Source organism: Protomyctophum parallelum, assembly GCF_964188405.1.
Source record: "Protomyctophum parallelum genome assembly, chromosome: 14".
Taxonomy (NCBI): Eukaryota; Metazoa; Chordata; class Actinopteri; order Myctophiformes; family Myctophidae; genus Protomyctophum; species Protomyctophum parallelum.
Window position 1 is genome coordinate 47128169 of NC_139709.1, and position 12918 is coordinate 47141086.

Here is a 12918-nt window from a genome sequence, read left to right on the forward strand (position 1 = left end):
TCTGTCGAGGTGCCAACATGCGCCTTGCGCACAAGTAGGCCATACATGGCCTACTTGTGCGCAAGCAGAGCGCGCAAGTATGTGTGCAAGCAGAGCGAGCAAGTATGTATATTAGAACTGCTGTTCTAATCCCTTCAGACCTGTTAGTGACCTTATACCAACCTTGAAACGTACCTTAGTTACGTCACCATCAACAGCCTATAAGGGACCACCATTCAAGTGACGCCACCAAAAATACACAATCCCTGATTGGCCTAGAGGCAGTCACCAACATATGCAGCCGAAAACAGTACTTGCGCAATCTGCTTGCGCAAGTAATTAGTAGCTTAATTAGTGGTTGCCTATAGGCAAGCAGACTATTGTTATTCAGAATCTCTATATTCTCCTCCCCCGAATGGCCAGCAATTTGGAACGCTTCCCAAGGCATTTGTGCGTGTGAGGGACCGAGCAGTCAAAGCTTAAAGAGGACACAGGGTTTCAAACTCAAAGTTTGTTTTAATGTCAAATTAACAAATAATTAACAAAAGCTTCAACAACTGAAGTGGTAGGGCCCTTGAGGTCAACATAACATAACTTAAATGAAAATAACTTAAATGAAAATAATGTTGAACCAAACAGGAAATTAACTCAACCAACAGACCTGTTCAAATGACACATGAGGGAGACTTATAGTGGTGGACCAAACCAATAAATATACAAAGGGGTGGACAGCAACAGTGCATATTGTCACCAAGCCATTTTCAAATACCGATTGTGTTTAACGCATTATAATATAATCATTGCAAATGTCAATACTAGAGGTTAGAGTAGAATGCAAATGTGACTGTGGGTTAGAGGAGTCTTATCTCACTGTGGGGCTGGGATCACAGCCCTCACAGTGTGCTTTTTATGTTTCAAGCTTTGGCCCTTCGCTCACTCTATCGAGGTCTGTATGGGCCTCTGAGGAAAGCAATGCTGCTCGTGGTCTAGGGCTCTAGGCTCACCCCCGAGATTGATCAGCACAGAGACTAAAGATCAGTAAAACATATACCACTATGGCACTGTAATACGATATTTTTTAGAGGCCCCTCCAACGTCTGGGTTTTCGGAATTACATAATATGACAGCCAAGTCTATGGACTTTAAATGTTTGTTTAGATTTTAGAGCACTTTAAAGTTTAAACAATTTGTTCTTAGACCCACTTAGGACGTTTTTAAGAAGGTTTTGGTATCCCTCAGTGGGCATCATGCGCCAATCGTTCTTAAGAAGTTCTTAAGAGGAAATTTATTCTTAGACGCTGCACTTAGGAAGTTTTTAAGAAGGTTTTGGGATCCCTCAATGTTTTCTTAGCTGTGATTTGTTCGTGTAAGAACAGAATCTACGCACACTGTGGAGCACTCTCAGGGTGCCTTTTTTGTTCTTAAATGCAATCTGAAAACATAAAGGAAATACTTCACCCTCTGCATGATGCTCAAAGTTTGGTCTGTGGACCTCAAGGGGTCCTTGAGGAAGTTCCAGGCTGTCCACTGCAGAAAAATATGGAACATTTTTACCACTTGTATTCCATTATATACTAGATTGGCTATTTTATAGCTCACAAACGTGTCCCATTGCTGCCCATTTTGAGCTTGTAGATCGGCTATTTTCGAAACATTTTGATAAATCTTCAAAACATTTCCCTAGCAGAAAGTATTTTGTCTGCGGAATGCATGTCAATTTGGGGGTCCTTGACATGAAAATGTTTGAGAACCACTGGTTTAGAGTTTACAACCCAACCCAAACAAACGCACCATACCCACCACATCATTTTGTTGTTGGTGCATGCAATCGTGTTTCCACATGAGTGTTGGTTTGTTCTGTAGGTTACTATGTTTTTATTATTTGTTCTCTGGTGTATAATTGGAGCCTATACTTAGCCGTAGCCGTTTTTTGGGTTGTTGCCCCTTTGGAAAAATGAAGGCCCCTCTGCTGATTATTCCCTGGAGACGGCACTGCGTGCGTGCATCCCTAGAATTAATTTCACAAAATCTATTAGTACTATTAGTACAATATTAGTGTACTTTTTCCACCACTCGTCAGTACTACGTATAATAAACCACCAGAAGAAGTAAAAATAGAGACACATAAAACAAATACAAATGCGAGACTGACTCATACAGATACCGGTATACATTTATTGTCTCCACCAGGCCGAAGGCATAGGGAGAGAGTATGTTTTGCACTCCGTCCGTCCATCCGTGTGTGTGTGTGTGTGTGTGTGTGTGTGTGTGTGTGTCTGTCTGTCCGTCTGTGGACAGCTAATCTCCGGCACCGTTTGCCTGATCGCAGCCCTACTCTGCACACACACTCCCTGAACGCCTGAACCTCTGCCCCAAGATTTTCACGTTGGCCTCTTATAGCGGCACCAGGACGCCACTTTGTGCAAAACAATGTTTTGGACAGTACATCTACAGACAGCCTGATTGGCTAAGATTGGGATTTTTCACATCTTCTCTTTATAGTGCCACCAGGAGGCCGACCTATGTAAAACACATTTTCTAATATTACTCCTTCAGATTTTATCCAAATTTCACGCGAATCGGTACACATGCTTGCCATAGTCATGTGATCAAGACGTGTTTGTTTGATTTCTCATAATCCATACTGATTGGCTACGATTGGGTTCTAAAGTTTTCAAAAGTAGTAGTAGTAGTAGTTTTGGACAAATCGCCACAACTCCTCAACGCAGCGTCCAATTGCGGTGAAACTGTGCATGCATATTCCCACTAGGCTGAGGAAGAAATGCCACTTGACAGTTTTCAAATCAGCGTCATAGTGGCGCTACAACAGGCCAAGTCGCGTCACACACACACAAAAATGTGCATCCAAGTCTATCTTTTATTTTATTTTGTATTTTATTTTATTTGTGCCGCTGTTGCCAGTGAGTGATGGACTACAGTGTGCGTTAGAAAACATCATTCACCATCTCTGTGCAACCATATACAGTATATCTTGTGTGTAACAAATAATCTAGCCATTCGAAAATAGCCTATCTATACATATGTGTTGCTTTGTGAGCTTGTAGATCAGCTGTTTTCAAAAAAATTGACAAATGTTGATTTTTTTTTACTGTAAGTATATTCTGATGCCAATACCGTTGTACTTTTAATTACATTTTGCATATATAATTATATATATATATATATTATATTAATTTGTACAGAATAATTGTACATATTTTTGTGAGAGAGAGAGAGAGAGAGAGAGAGAGAGAGAGAGAGAGAGAGAGAGAGAGACACACACAGACAGACAGACAGACAGACAGACAGACAGACAGACAGACAGACAGACAGACAGACAGACAGACAGACAGACAGACAGACAGACAGACAGACAGACAGAGTATGAAGGGGCGTGGAGAGACTATGGAAACATGAGTTCTGGAATGTGGATGGTGGTGGAGAGAGCGGTAAAGTGCAAGAAATGGTGTATGAATGGGGAGAAAGTAAAAGATAGAGTGAGGGAGTTGTGTGAATGAGGGAAGGAGAGAGAGAGAGAGAGAGAGAGAGAGAGGGGGGGGGGGGGGGGAGGGGGAGAGAAAGAGACTGAGAGACAGAGGGAATGAGTTATTATTGTTTGTCTCTCCAGTACATAAAGACAGAGGCAGCTATAGTGGAACAGCAGTCTCATCCACTTCTTCCTTCAGACACAGACATGCAGAGCAGAGCACAGAACAGAGAGGGACACATGATGCCGGGACAGACGCACATCTGGCTTTTTATCTTCTGAACAAGTAGAGGATCAGTGTAAAGACATCTCCAAAACAAAGCAGGTGAGTTTTCTATTTGTGGAAACCTCTTATCTCATCATTATTCTACTTTTCTTCTTTCTAAAAATGTTTTATGTTAATAATCTAAATCTGAAAAGTAACTGTAATGGAGTAAAAAAAAAAAGGTACAATAGTGTCCTCTGAGATGTAGTACAGTAAATAGCTCCTTTTCACCACTGATGGGTCGACATTGATACATTTGTAGTTGAAGTTAGTCGTGTTCATTGAATTCATGCTATGGTTCGTACTGTTAACAGTAAGCTGAATTAACCCATTAAAACTGGGAAAGCATCTGTGTGATCTGTGTCATTTCAGATTTGCTACTGTATATAGCAACATGTTTTTCCAGAAAACTCTTGGGATTTAGAACGGTGGTTTAGAACAGCATGTGGTTCTCAAAAGTAGCAGAGTAGCTCACAGTGGCCCCTTTTCCACCAGTTGGTTCCCAATGTGAACCGGTTCAGTTCTTTTTGGTTTTTAGTCCATGAGCCAGAGCTCCAAAATTGGAACGTTAATTATGAATTGAGTAGGCAAAACCATACCTATATTAGATTGTTATCACCATGAAACTTCCCCAATTGAGTACTTACATGAAGGCAATGATTTATTATATTACATTTTTAAATATGCAAATGAGGCATTATGTAGGAAAATATGCAAAATAATCAAAAATATGAAAAAGGTACTACTGTGGAAGGGTTATCATGTATTAATTTACTTGTATTGATCCTATAAACAATTTAATATAGGGTATAGTTTGCCCACCCATTTTGGAGCTCTGGCTCATGGACTAAAAACCAAAAAGAACTGAACCGGTTCCCATTGGGAACCAACTGGTGGAAAAGGGGTCAGTGAGTCACTTCGTGCCATGCTGTGAGCTTGTTCATCTGCTATTTTGGAACTATGTTTTAAACTGTTTGAAAATGTATTAGCAACTTTGAATCTTCTCTTCTCTGGGTCCCTGGCACAAAACATTTTCAGATGGGGGTCTGCGGCCATATACAGTATATCAATTTGGGGGTCCTTGGCATGAAAAGGTTTGAGAACTATAGGCTACTGATTTAGAAGGCATTTGTAGCTCTGCATTGCCCTATTATACTGTGATTGTTCAATTATGAGATCTCTCCAGCCTTCAGTGACAGAAAATACATTTTCAGGTTGGGATGCCAATTTCATCCAATCAGGAGAGATACGAAGTGAAACGAACAGACAATATTGGAACACTAAATGATCGTGGTGGAGTTCTCTCCATTGATTGGATCAAATCGGAATGGACCACTATAAAACTGATGGGTTCTTCTCCCCTAATTGGGTGAAATTGATGTCCCACCTTAAAATGTATTTTCTGATTACTGAAGCGCTGGAGAGACGGGGAGACCCAAAACTGTTTGTTGAAACCAAATAATAACACTTACAGCACCATTAACTGCCTTATACTGTATGTGTTGATTATACAGATGAATCGCTATTAATAGTTGTCTGGTAATAGGCCTACTGGCTATGAGGAAGACTGGTATGCAGGTTGGGATTAATTCCAGTGTGAATCGTTTATTTGGACAAGAGGATTAAAGAGGGTTTAAAGAGGGTTTAACACGCCACTGCTACTCATCTTTGTTTGAGACTTTTTGTTTTTAGTGGTGCAACCACTCCTACAACCAGCAATGTCCGTGCGTATCTATGTGGCCATGAGAACTAGTACTGTATTGTTTATGACTTATTCGTACCAGTAGGTACCAGTCTGAGTGTGAGGGGCATTAGGGGATGGGCTACATTCTAAACCAGTGTGAGGGGCATTAGGGGATGGGCTACATTCTAAACCAGTGTGAGGGGCATTAGGGGATGGGCTACATTCTAAACCAGTGTGAGGGGCATTAGGGGATGGGCTACATTCTAAACCAGTGTGAGGGGCATTAGGGGATGGGCTACATTCTAAACCAGTGTGAGGGGCATTAGGGGATGGGCTACATTCTAAACCAGTCTGAGGGGCATTAGGGGATGGGCTACATTCTAAACCAGTGTGAGGGGCATTTAACCTGACGCTGCCAGATCCAAGAAGCTTGCTACACAAATTTGTTTCACAGCTTATTGGGATCTGGGATCGCGGAAGCAAATTCGATGACGGGGCTGTTCCTTTTTTTCAAGATACTTGGTAGATGATTGGATGGGACTGTCTGTCTATCACCGTGTGGGCGTGCAAACACAACCAATCATATTGACGTGTCTATATAGTTTCACATCCGGTTTCGCACATATCCCGCCCTTAGCTCACGCTGATTGGTCCGGTACGGAACGGATTTTTGTCAGCTCAACTGCCTGAGAGATCCCAGATGAGTGCTGTGTTGGGGAACATGGTTACCCAATACCGCCCTCATCTGGCAGCGTCAGGTTAAGGGGCATTAGGGGATGGGCTACAATCTAAACCAGTGTGAGGGGCATTAGGGGATGGGCTACATTCTAAACCAGTGTGAGGGGCATTAGGGGATGGGCTACATTCTAAACCAGTCTGAGGGGCATTAGGGGATGGTCTAACGATTGTATAATACATTGTCTGATTAATTCTCAAATACCTAACGGTGTCTTTAAAACTAGCATTATGGCTGGACCATGTATGGGCAATTATGCAATATTGTGGGCAATTTGTTAGAGGGATGGTAAGAGGGAGTGCTTTGCGCAGTAAAATGGCCTATCACACATTTTTATAGCTCTATACTTCTTCGACATTTACAGTGAGAGTCATTGCAAACATTTGGACTTGTAATATACTGTATGCTGATCCTTGAGCAACTTTCTGCAGATGGGAAGCCCTGCTGTTATTTTAAAGTTTAGATTGGATTCCTATAGGGATAATGTGTAGTTGTTTTACAACGTCTGTCTGTCTGTCTGTTTGATGATCAAGTTGAATGGCGATAGAGATACGATTAATTAGACACAATTTGTGTCAACAAAGTGTCAACTGACAGTTTTTGAAGACATCTTCTGAGCTGGGCTTTCCTTTCCTTTTGTCTCACATAATTTGTAATTAATATGATAAAAGGTGTGAGAAGAAAGGAACTGTCGCCCTGCCCTTATGGGCCTATATCAACATGTGATTGAGACCATTATTATCATATAATATGTGATAACTTTCTATTATTGATCTGCTGTAAACTTGTAATTAATGATTGATATCAGCTATCTAATTCAAAGTATGTGCATTTTACACCCATTGCGCGTCTACGTCAACTGTCATAGTGGCCAGTGGGTGCTGATGTTTATTTTTTAAGATATTTTGGGGGACTTGTGGAGTGATAGTCTCTGTCAGGTGTACAAAACTATACTTTTCAGGATTCAGATTCAAATAGGGAGAGAAGAGGTTTCAGCCCGACAGCAACGATATGGAGCAAAGGTCCACCGGGGAGTCTAAGGCCTATGGTACTCTTAACCACTGGGCTATGTTGGTTCCCCCAACCTGTGCAGATGCTTCTGCCTGGTTAGAAATAATATTTAGCAGCGGATAGAACAGGGGACTTCAACGTTTTTCAGACAAAGGACAGAAAGATGAAGCAAGGACCCTAGCTGGCATTGTATAAAATTGTGTTGCAGATTCAACTTTTTCATATATATTTCATGGATGGCTTCATAGACTTGTTGGATTGGAGTTGTTAATGTGTATTATACTGAAGACTAATTATAAAGTAATTGGTCATGACAGAATTACAGCAGGTACCATCGTTATTTTATTCATGATGCTTGATAATTACTTACTTTAATTGAGATTACGATCTGCCTCTGTCTTTTACATGACCACCAAACTTGCAATATAGCATTTACCTATAATTAGTGTTAGAGTTTATTTTTTGTGTTATTGGCTGCCACCAGTCTGATTGCCTTTTTTTAACCGTCTCACTGTCTCTGTCAGGTGGAAACCTCATATGTCCAAAACTGTTACTTTTCAGGATTCTAATTCAAAAATAGCAAAAGTAGCAGATCTACAAACTCAAAGCGTCACTTCGCGCCACATTTCGAGCTTGTAGATCCACTGTTTATACTTATATGTGATGCTGCTGTGTGCTAATCAAGTAGTGTTCATTCATTTATGAAAAAACATAAAAAGTTAGAATATGGAGAGGTTACCGTTGTGTACAAACAAGGTTATTTGGGCAATGTTAGGTGACCAGAACATTATTGCTTGACCTTTTGTTACACTAAAATGCAACCTGACAGCGGCCATGTCACTTCTCCTCATCAGCCACCATGTCTGTGTTGAACTGCTCCTTCGTCACTCGCTCCACCACCTCAGGCAGCGGCGCCATGACGGTGCACGATGACTTCGGCTGCCCCGAGGAGGTGGCCATGGCGTGTGGAATGAACCTGTCCTGGATCCTGGCCAACAACGCCAGTGCTCAAGACCTGGCCGAAATGTGCCTGAGCGAAGTGGAGTACCTGGCGAAGTACCTGGGCCCCCCGCGGTCCCCCGCGTTCCTCCCCGTCTTCGTCGTCTTCCTCGCCATCTTCGTGGTGGGCGCCCTGGGCAACGCCCTGACCTGCGCCGTCGTCGTGCGCTACAAGGTGATTGTGGGGGAAGGTTCAGCAGCAGGAGAGGGGTAATGAGAGATGAACCCATTCTGACCGGGCACCCATTTTGGTGTTGGCATCATGTTATGCTTTAGCTATTGAAAAATAGCAGATCTACAAGCTCATATCGCGCCACCGAGTGGCGCGATACGAGCTTGTAGGTCTGCTATTTTTGAAAAATCGAAGAACGACTGACATTTTTAGAATCTGATCTCAGGTCAGAATGGGTTAATCAGACCAGTGTGTGTCCAGCGGAAACCTTCGTATGAATCTGATCTCAGGTCAGAATGGGGGTTAATCATCCCCAAGGGGACAACCAAATATAGTATAGGCCGGGGATAGGGCTTAGGCTTAGGCGGTCCTTTGTGCTGCTATAGCTATGAATTTAAAGATGTAAACCGATGGTCGCCTGGCTCCTTCAATTCAACCTCAGTAGACTATAATTGCTCAGAAAAACAACAGTTCAGTATGGACACTATCTGCCATGCCTATACTGTGCATTCTCTAGTATTTACTTTGTCCTGCACTATATGCAAGCACTGTTCAGGAGAACCAAGTCATGTATTCTCATTTATCTGAGATAACGGAAAAACGAGATCATATTGAGAGTGACCGAAGGGACATGATTCATGAATTACAATCCAAAGAGGGAAGAAGATATAAGACATACCAAGCCATCAACCCAGATCTATCTGTTCACCCACTCTATACCAGAACCAGCAGTACACCTTACATCAAGGACTATTTGAGGATAACCTTTACACGGTTTCAGTTGTCCGCTCATAGACTGCGTGTGGAAATGGGAAGATGGAGCTGCATACCACCTGAACAGCGGTTTTGCCAATGTGAGACTGGTATACAAAACCAACAGCACATACTGGTGTGTCCCCTCACACAAGATATCAGAGAGAAATATGGACATGAGGGTATTGATTTGAGCTCACTCTTTGTGGGCACTAACAGAGAGACTTTGCATTATTATGCTACATGCCTGCCTGTCACTTGTGGAGCGATAGAAAGCTCCTGTTGTAAAGGGATTCTGTATTGTGTATTGTATATTTTAATGTATTGTACCTTTTTAAAGTTTTTGATTCATGGGTTTTTTTTAATTATCGTTTGGACCCAATGTTTTATACATTTGTGTCAATAAACTAACTAACTAACTATAGATACCGTGAATCAACTTTACAACTGTAGATATTGTATACATTTCTTTGTGCTCTCTGTCCAGGTACATATACATGTATTTGACAGGGTCATTATCTTATTATTATTATTATTATTATTCACACTCTGGCTCTTGTATACATTCCATTCCATGCACACAGTTTCTAAAGCAAGTACTAACCCTGTACACTCAATACACTGCCCCGGCAGCCACACTTAGATCTCCATATATGGAGCTGACCTGTTCTGACATTCCAGATGTTGATCTGATCTCATCAAACCCTGTACACTCAAGACACGCTCCATATATGGCCAGTACAGAATTCATTCCATATGTTGAACTGACCCCCCCATGCCAAAGCGCCAGCACTCGCCCAGCAGTCTGCTGTCACCCAGGTGGATGCGTATACACGTGACCTCGCCCTAAAAAGGGTGAGGTCGCGTGCAACGCATTCTCGCTCTCAGGCGTCTTACTTGGTTGTGCTGCCGTTGGCGACTGAATCAATAAAAAAGCTCTGAATATCTTCTCTTACCTGAAGGTGATGCGAACTCCCACCAACTACTACCTGTTCAGCCTGGCCGTGTCCGACCTGCTGGTGCTGCTGCTGGGCATGCCGCTGGAGCTGTACGAGATGTGGCAGAACTACCCCTTCCCGCTGGGCGCCGCGGGCTGCTACTTCAGGACCTTCCTGCTGGAGACCGTCTGCTTCGCCTCGGTCCTCAACGTCACGGCGCTCAGCGTGGAGCGCTACGTGGCGGTGCTGCACCCGCTCAAGGTCAAGCGCACGACCACGCGCTCCCACGCCAAGCGGGTCATCCTGGCACTCTGGGCGCTGTCCATGCTGTGCGCCGTGCCCAACACCAGCCTCCACGGGGTGGTGGTGCTGGCCCCGCGCTTTGGGCGAGAGTTCCCCCGCTCTGCCATGTGTAGTACGTATGAAATGTTGACTCAATTAACGACCCGTACATGTCTATGTTGGTGTAACTGGTGTTACCCTATACTGGCTCACCTGCCCAATGGATAAATTACATTTAAACATTTGACACATTGTATTAGTATTAGTGACCTTTTCAAGTCACATTTATATTTATTTGTCCGCGCGGACACCTCCCACCCCACACTTTGAGAACCACTAGTCTCTCTACTACAGCCAACAACAACAAAACAAGACATTATATTTACAGCTGCCTTTATACATTTGTGCGTGACACGTGGTAACTGGTTAATGTCAACATGCAACCTTTGCAGGAAACTATGGCATCGTACATGTACAGTATTGCACTTTGTTCATGTATAACCACAGTACCACACTTCGACATTTACACTCACTGTCTCGCTTAGCTTCGCGTATAGTCAGCCTTGACCTGCCTTTGCAATGCATATTATTGGCCCAGGCAGATTATCCATGCAGTGATATTAGTATCGCTACGCAAGGCTATGTCTCGCTCGCTCCGGTCACAGAGCCATTCTGGACATTCACAGCATTCTCCCAGAACAGTGGGTGTATCCTCCTTGCCTGACCCAAACTCACATTCATGCCATTCAGACTATGTTGTTTATGGAAGGCCTATATAGTTGTTGCTTGCCGTCCCATGGCTGAGAGCTCGGCTAGAGGCACAAAGTGTGTGGTTGCCTAGAGACGAGGCAGCCAATCAGGACGATAGGTTTTCAGTACGGCAGCCGATGAGAAACATATAGGTCACTACTATAGCAAGTGGACGTTAAAGCACCGGCGAGAGAAAATTGACCAGCTGTGCTTACACAGCAGCTGGTAAAAACAATAACTCCCCACAACAATTACAGTTTAGGCAGACACTGTTATCCGCATGCATAAAACCTAATAGTCGACATATAACAAAGGTAAATAGCCACGGAAATAGACAAAGAGAACCATGCAGTGCTCACCGTTACTTGAAACCACTGTGTTGTCACAACATACTGTACTGTATTACAGCTCTGGTGAGCCCATCCTGGCTCTACCACCTGATCGTCCTGGTCTCCACGCTGTTGTTCTTCCTGCTGCCCATGCTGCTGATCAGCGTGCTGTACCTGCTCATTGGGCTGCGGCTCCACAGGCAGCGCGTCCTCACCATGGTGGGGTCCAGGGACAGTCTCTCCTACGCACACAGGCAGCAGCAGAGGACCAGAAACCGACAGGTCACCAGAATGCTGTGTAAGATCAATATGGCATTGCAATATATAGAGAGCCGCAGTCCCACCCGCTTTCATGACAACGCCAGGCCCAGGAAATAATTCCTGGGCCAAACAGATAATTAAAAGAAGAAAAACAACAACCTGCCGTACAACCGTATACTTTCTAATTCTTTGTTTGGCCCAAAACATTGTGTTTATTGTCATGATTAAAGTCTATGAGGAAAATGAACAGGGATTTATTTTCCGGGGTCTCTCGAGGGGGGGCGGGACTGCGACGCTCTATTGTATTTTGTTTATTTATTTGCTAAGGAAAATTAAACACAGTTTAACTACGGTAGTTACCAATCAATGCCAAAAAAATAGTGGGTTGGAAAACTGTTGGTTTCTGCAAAAAAAAAGTATCAGGTCTACAAGCTCAAAATGCGTCGCCTCGTGCCACGTTTCGAGCTTGTGGATCTGCTGCTTTCGTTTTGTGTGATCAAGTATATAGGGCGTTCATTGCATCATCATTCCACCAACCATGTAGCCTGCGTGTGTCCCACAAACCTTCGTCTTTATCCCCCCAGGCGTGCTGGTCGTCGTGTTCGGCCTGTGCTGGGCTCCGTTCCACGTGGACCGCCTGCTGTACAGCTACATCGACAGCTACATCGACCCGTGGACAATGCTGCATGTCCGGCTCTTCGAGTGCGTCCACATCGCCTCGGGCGTGTGCTTCTACCTCAGTTCGGCCGTCAACCCCGTCCTCTACACCCTCATGTCCACCAGTTTCCGTGAGATGTTCAGAAAGGTCACCTGCATGAGCCCCGCTGCGCCGCAGAGCAACCAGGTGACCTTGTGCGAGAGAACGCCACACAACAGAACCGAGAGTTAAAGGGACATTTCCCCATCTTTCAGACACGTTTGCGTTTGAGGTCTACACTCTGGCTTTTGTGAGCACCCAGAGCCGTTTTATTTTTATTTTTATTATTATAAAAAAAAATTTTGCGGCTTACGCCTTTTATTGATTTTTTAAGGGACAGATAGTAGGCTGACAGGAAACGGGAGAGAGATGGGGGGATGACATGCGGTAAAGGCCGTGTCGGGTTCGGGAGTCGAACCCGCGGCACACCGCGACTGGATCACCAGTCCGGTGCCCAGACCGTTACGCTACGGCCTGGGCGAGCCGTTTTTAAGTTGCTTGATTCTGTATTTAGATATTTGATATTAATTGTATTAAACACGCCCCTTCCTATACAAAGTATAGTCCAAATTACC

The 12918-nt window shown here is 43.8% G+C and overlaps 1 protein-coding gene across 1 annotated transcript; it reads left to right on the plus strand.

Annotated features, from left to right (window-relative positions):
• Nucleotides 1–8021: 8021 nt before the first annotated feature.
• Nucleotides 8022–12535, plus strand: LOC310871354 (neuromedin-U receptor 1-like; the record flags this gene model as incomplete). Its single annotated transcript, XM_083782839.1, has 4 exons — nt 8022–8336; nt 10049–10439; nt 11465–11683; nt 12231–12535. 4 exons carry the CDS (start codon nt 8022–8024, stop codon nt 12533–12535), a joined length of 1230 nt encoding a protein of 409 aa, XP_083638965.1.
• Nucleotides 12536–12918: the final 383 nt, after the last annotated feature.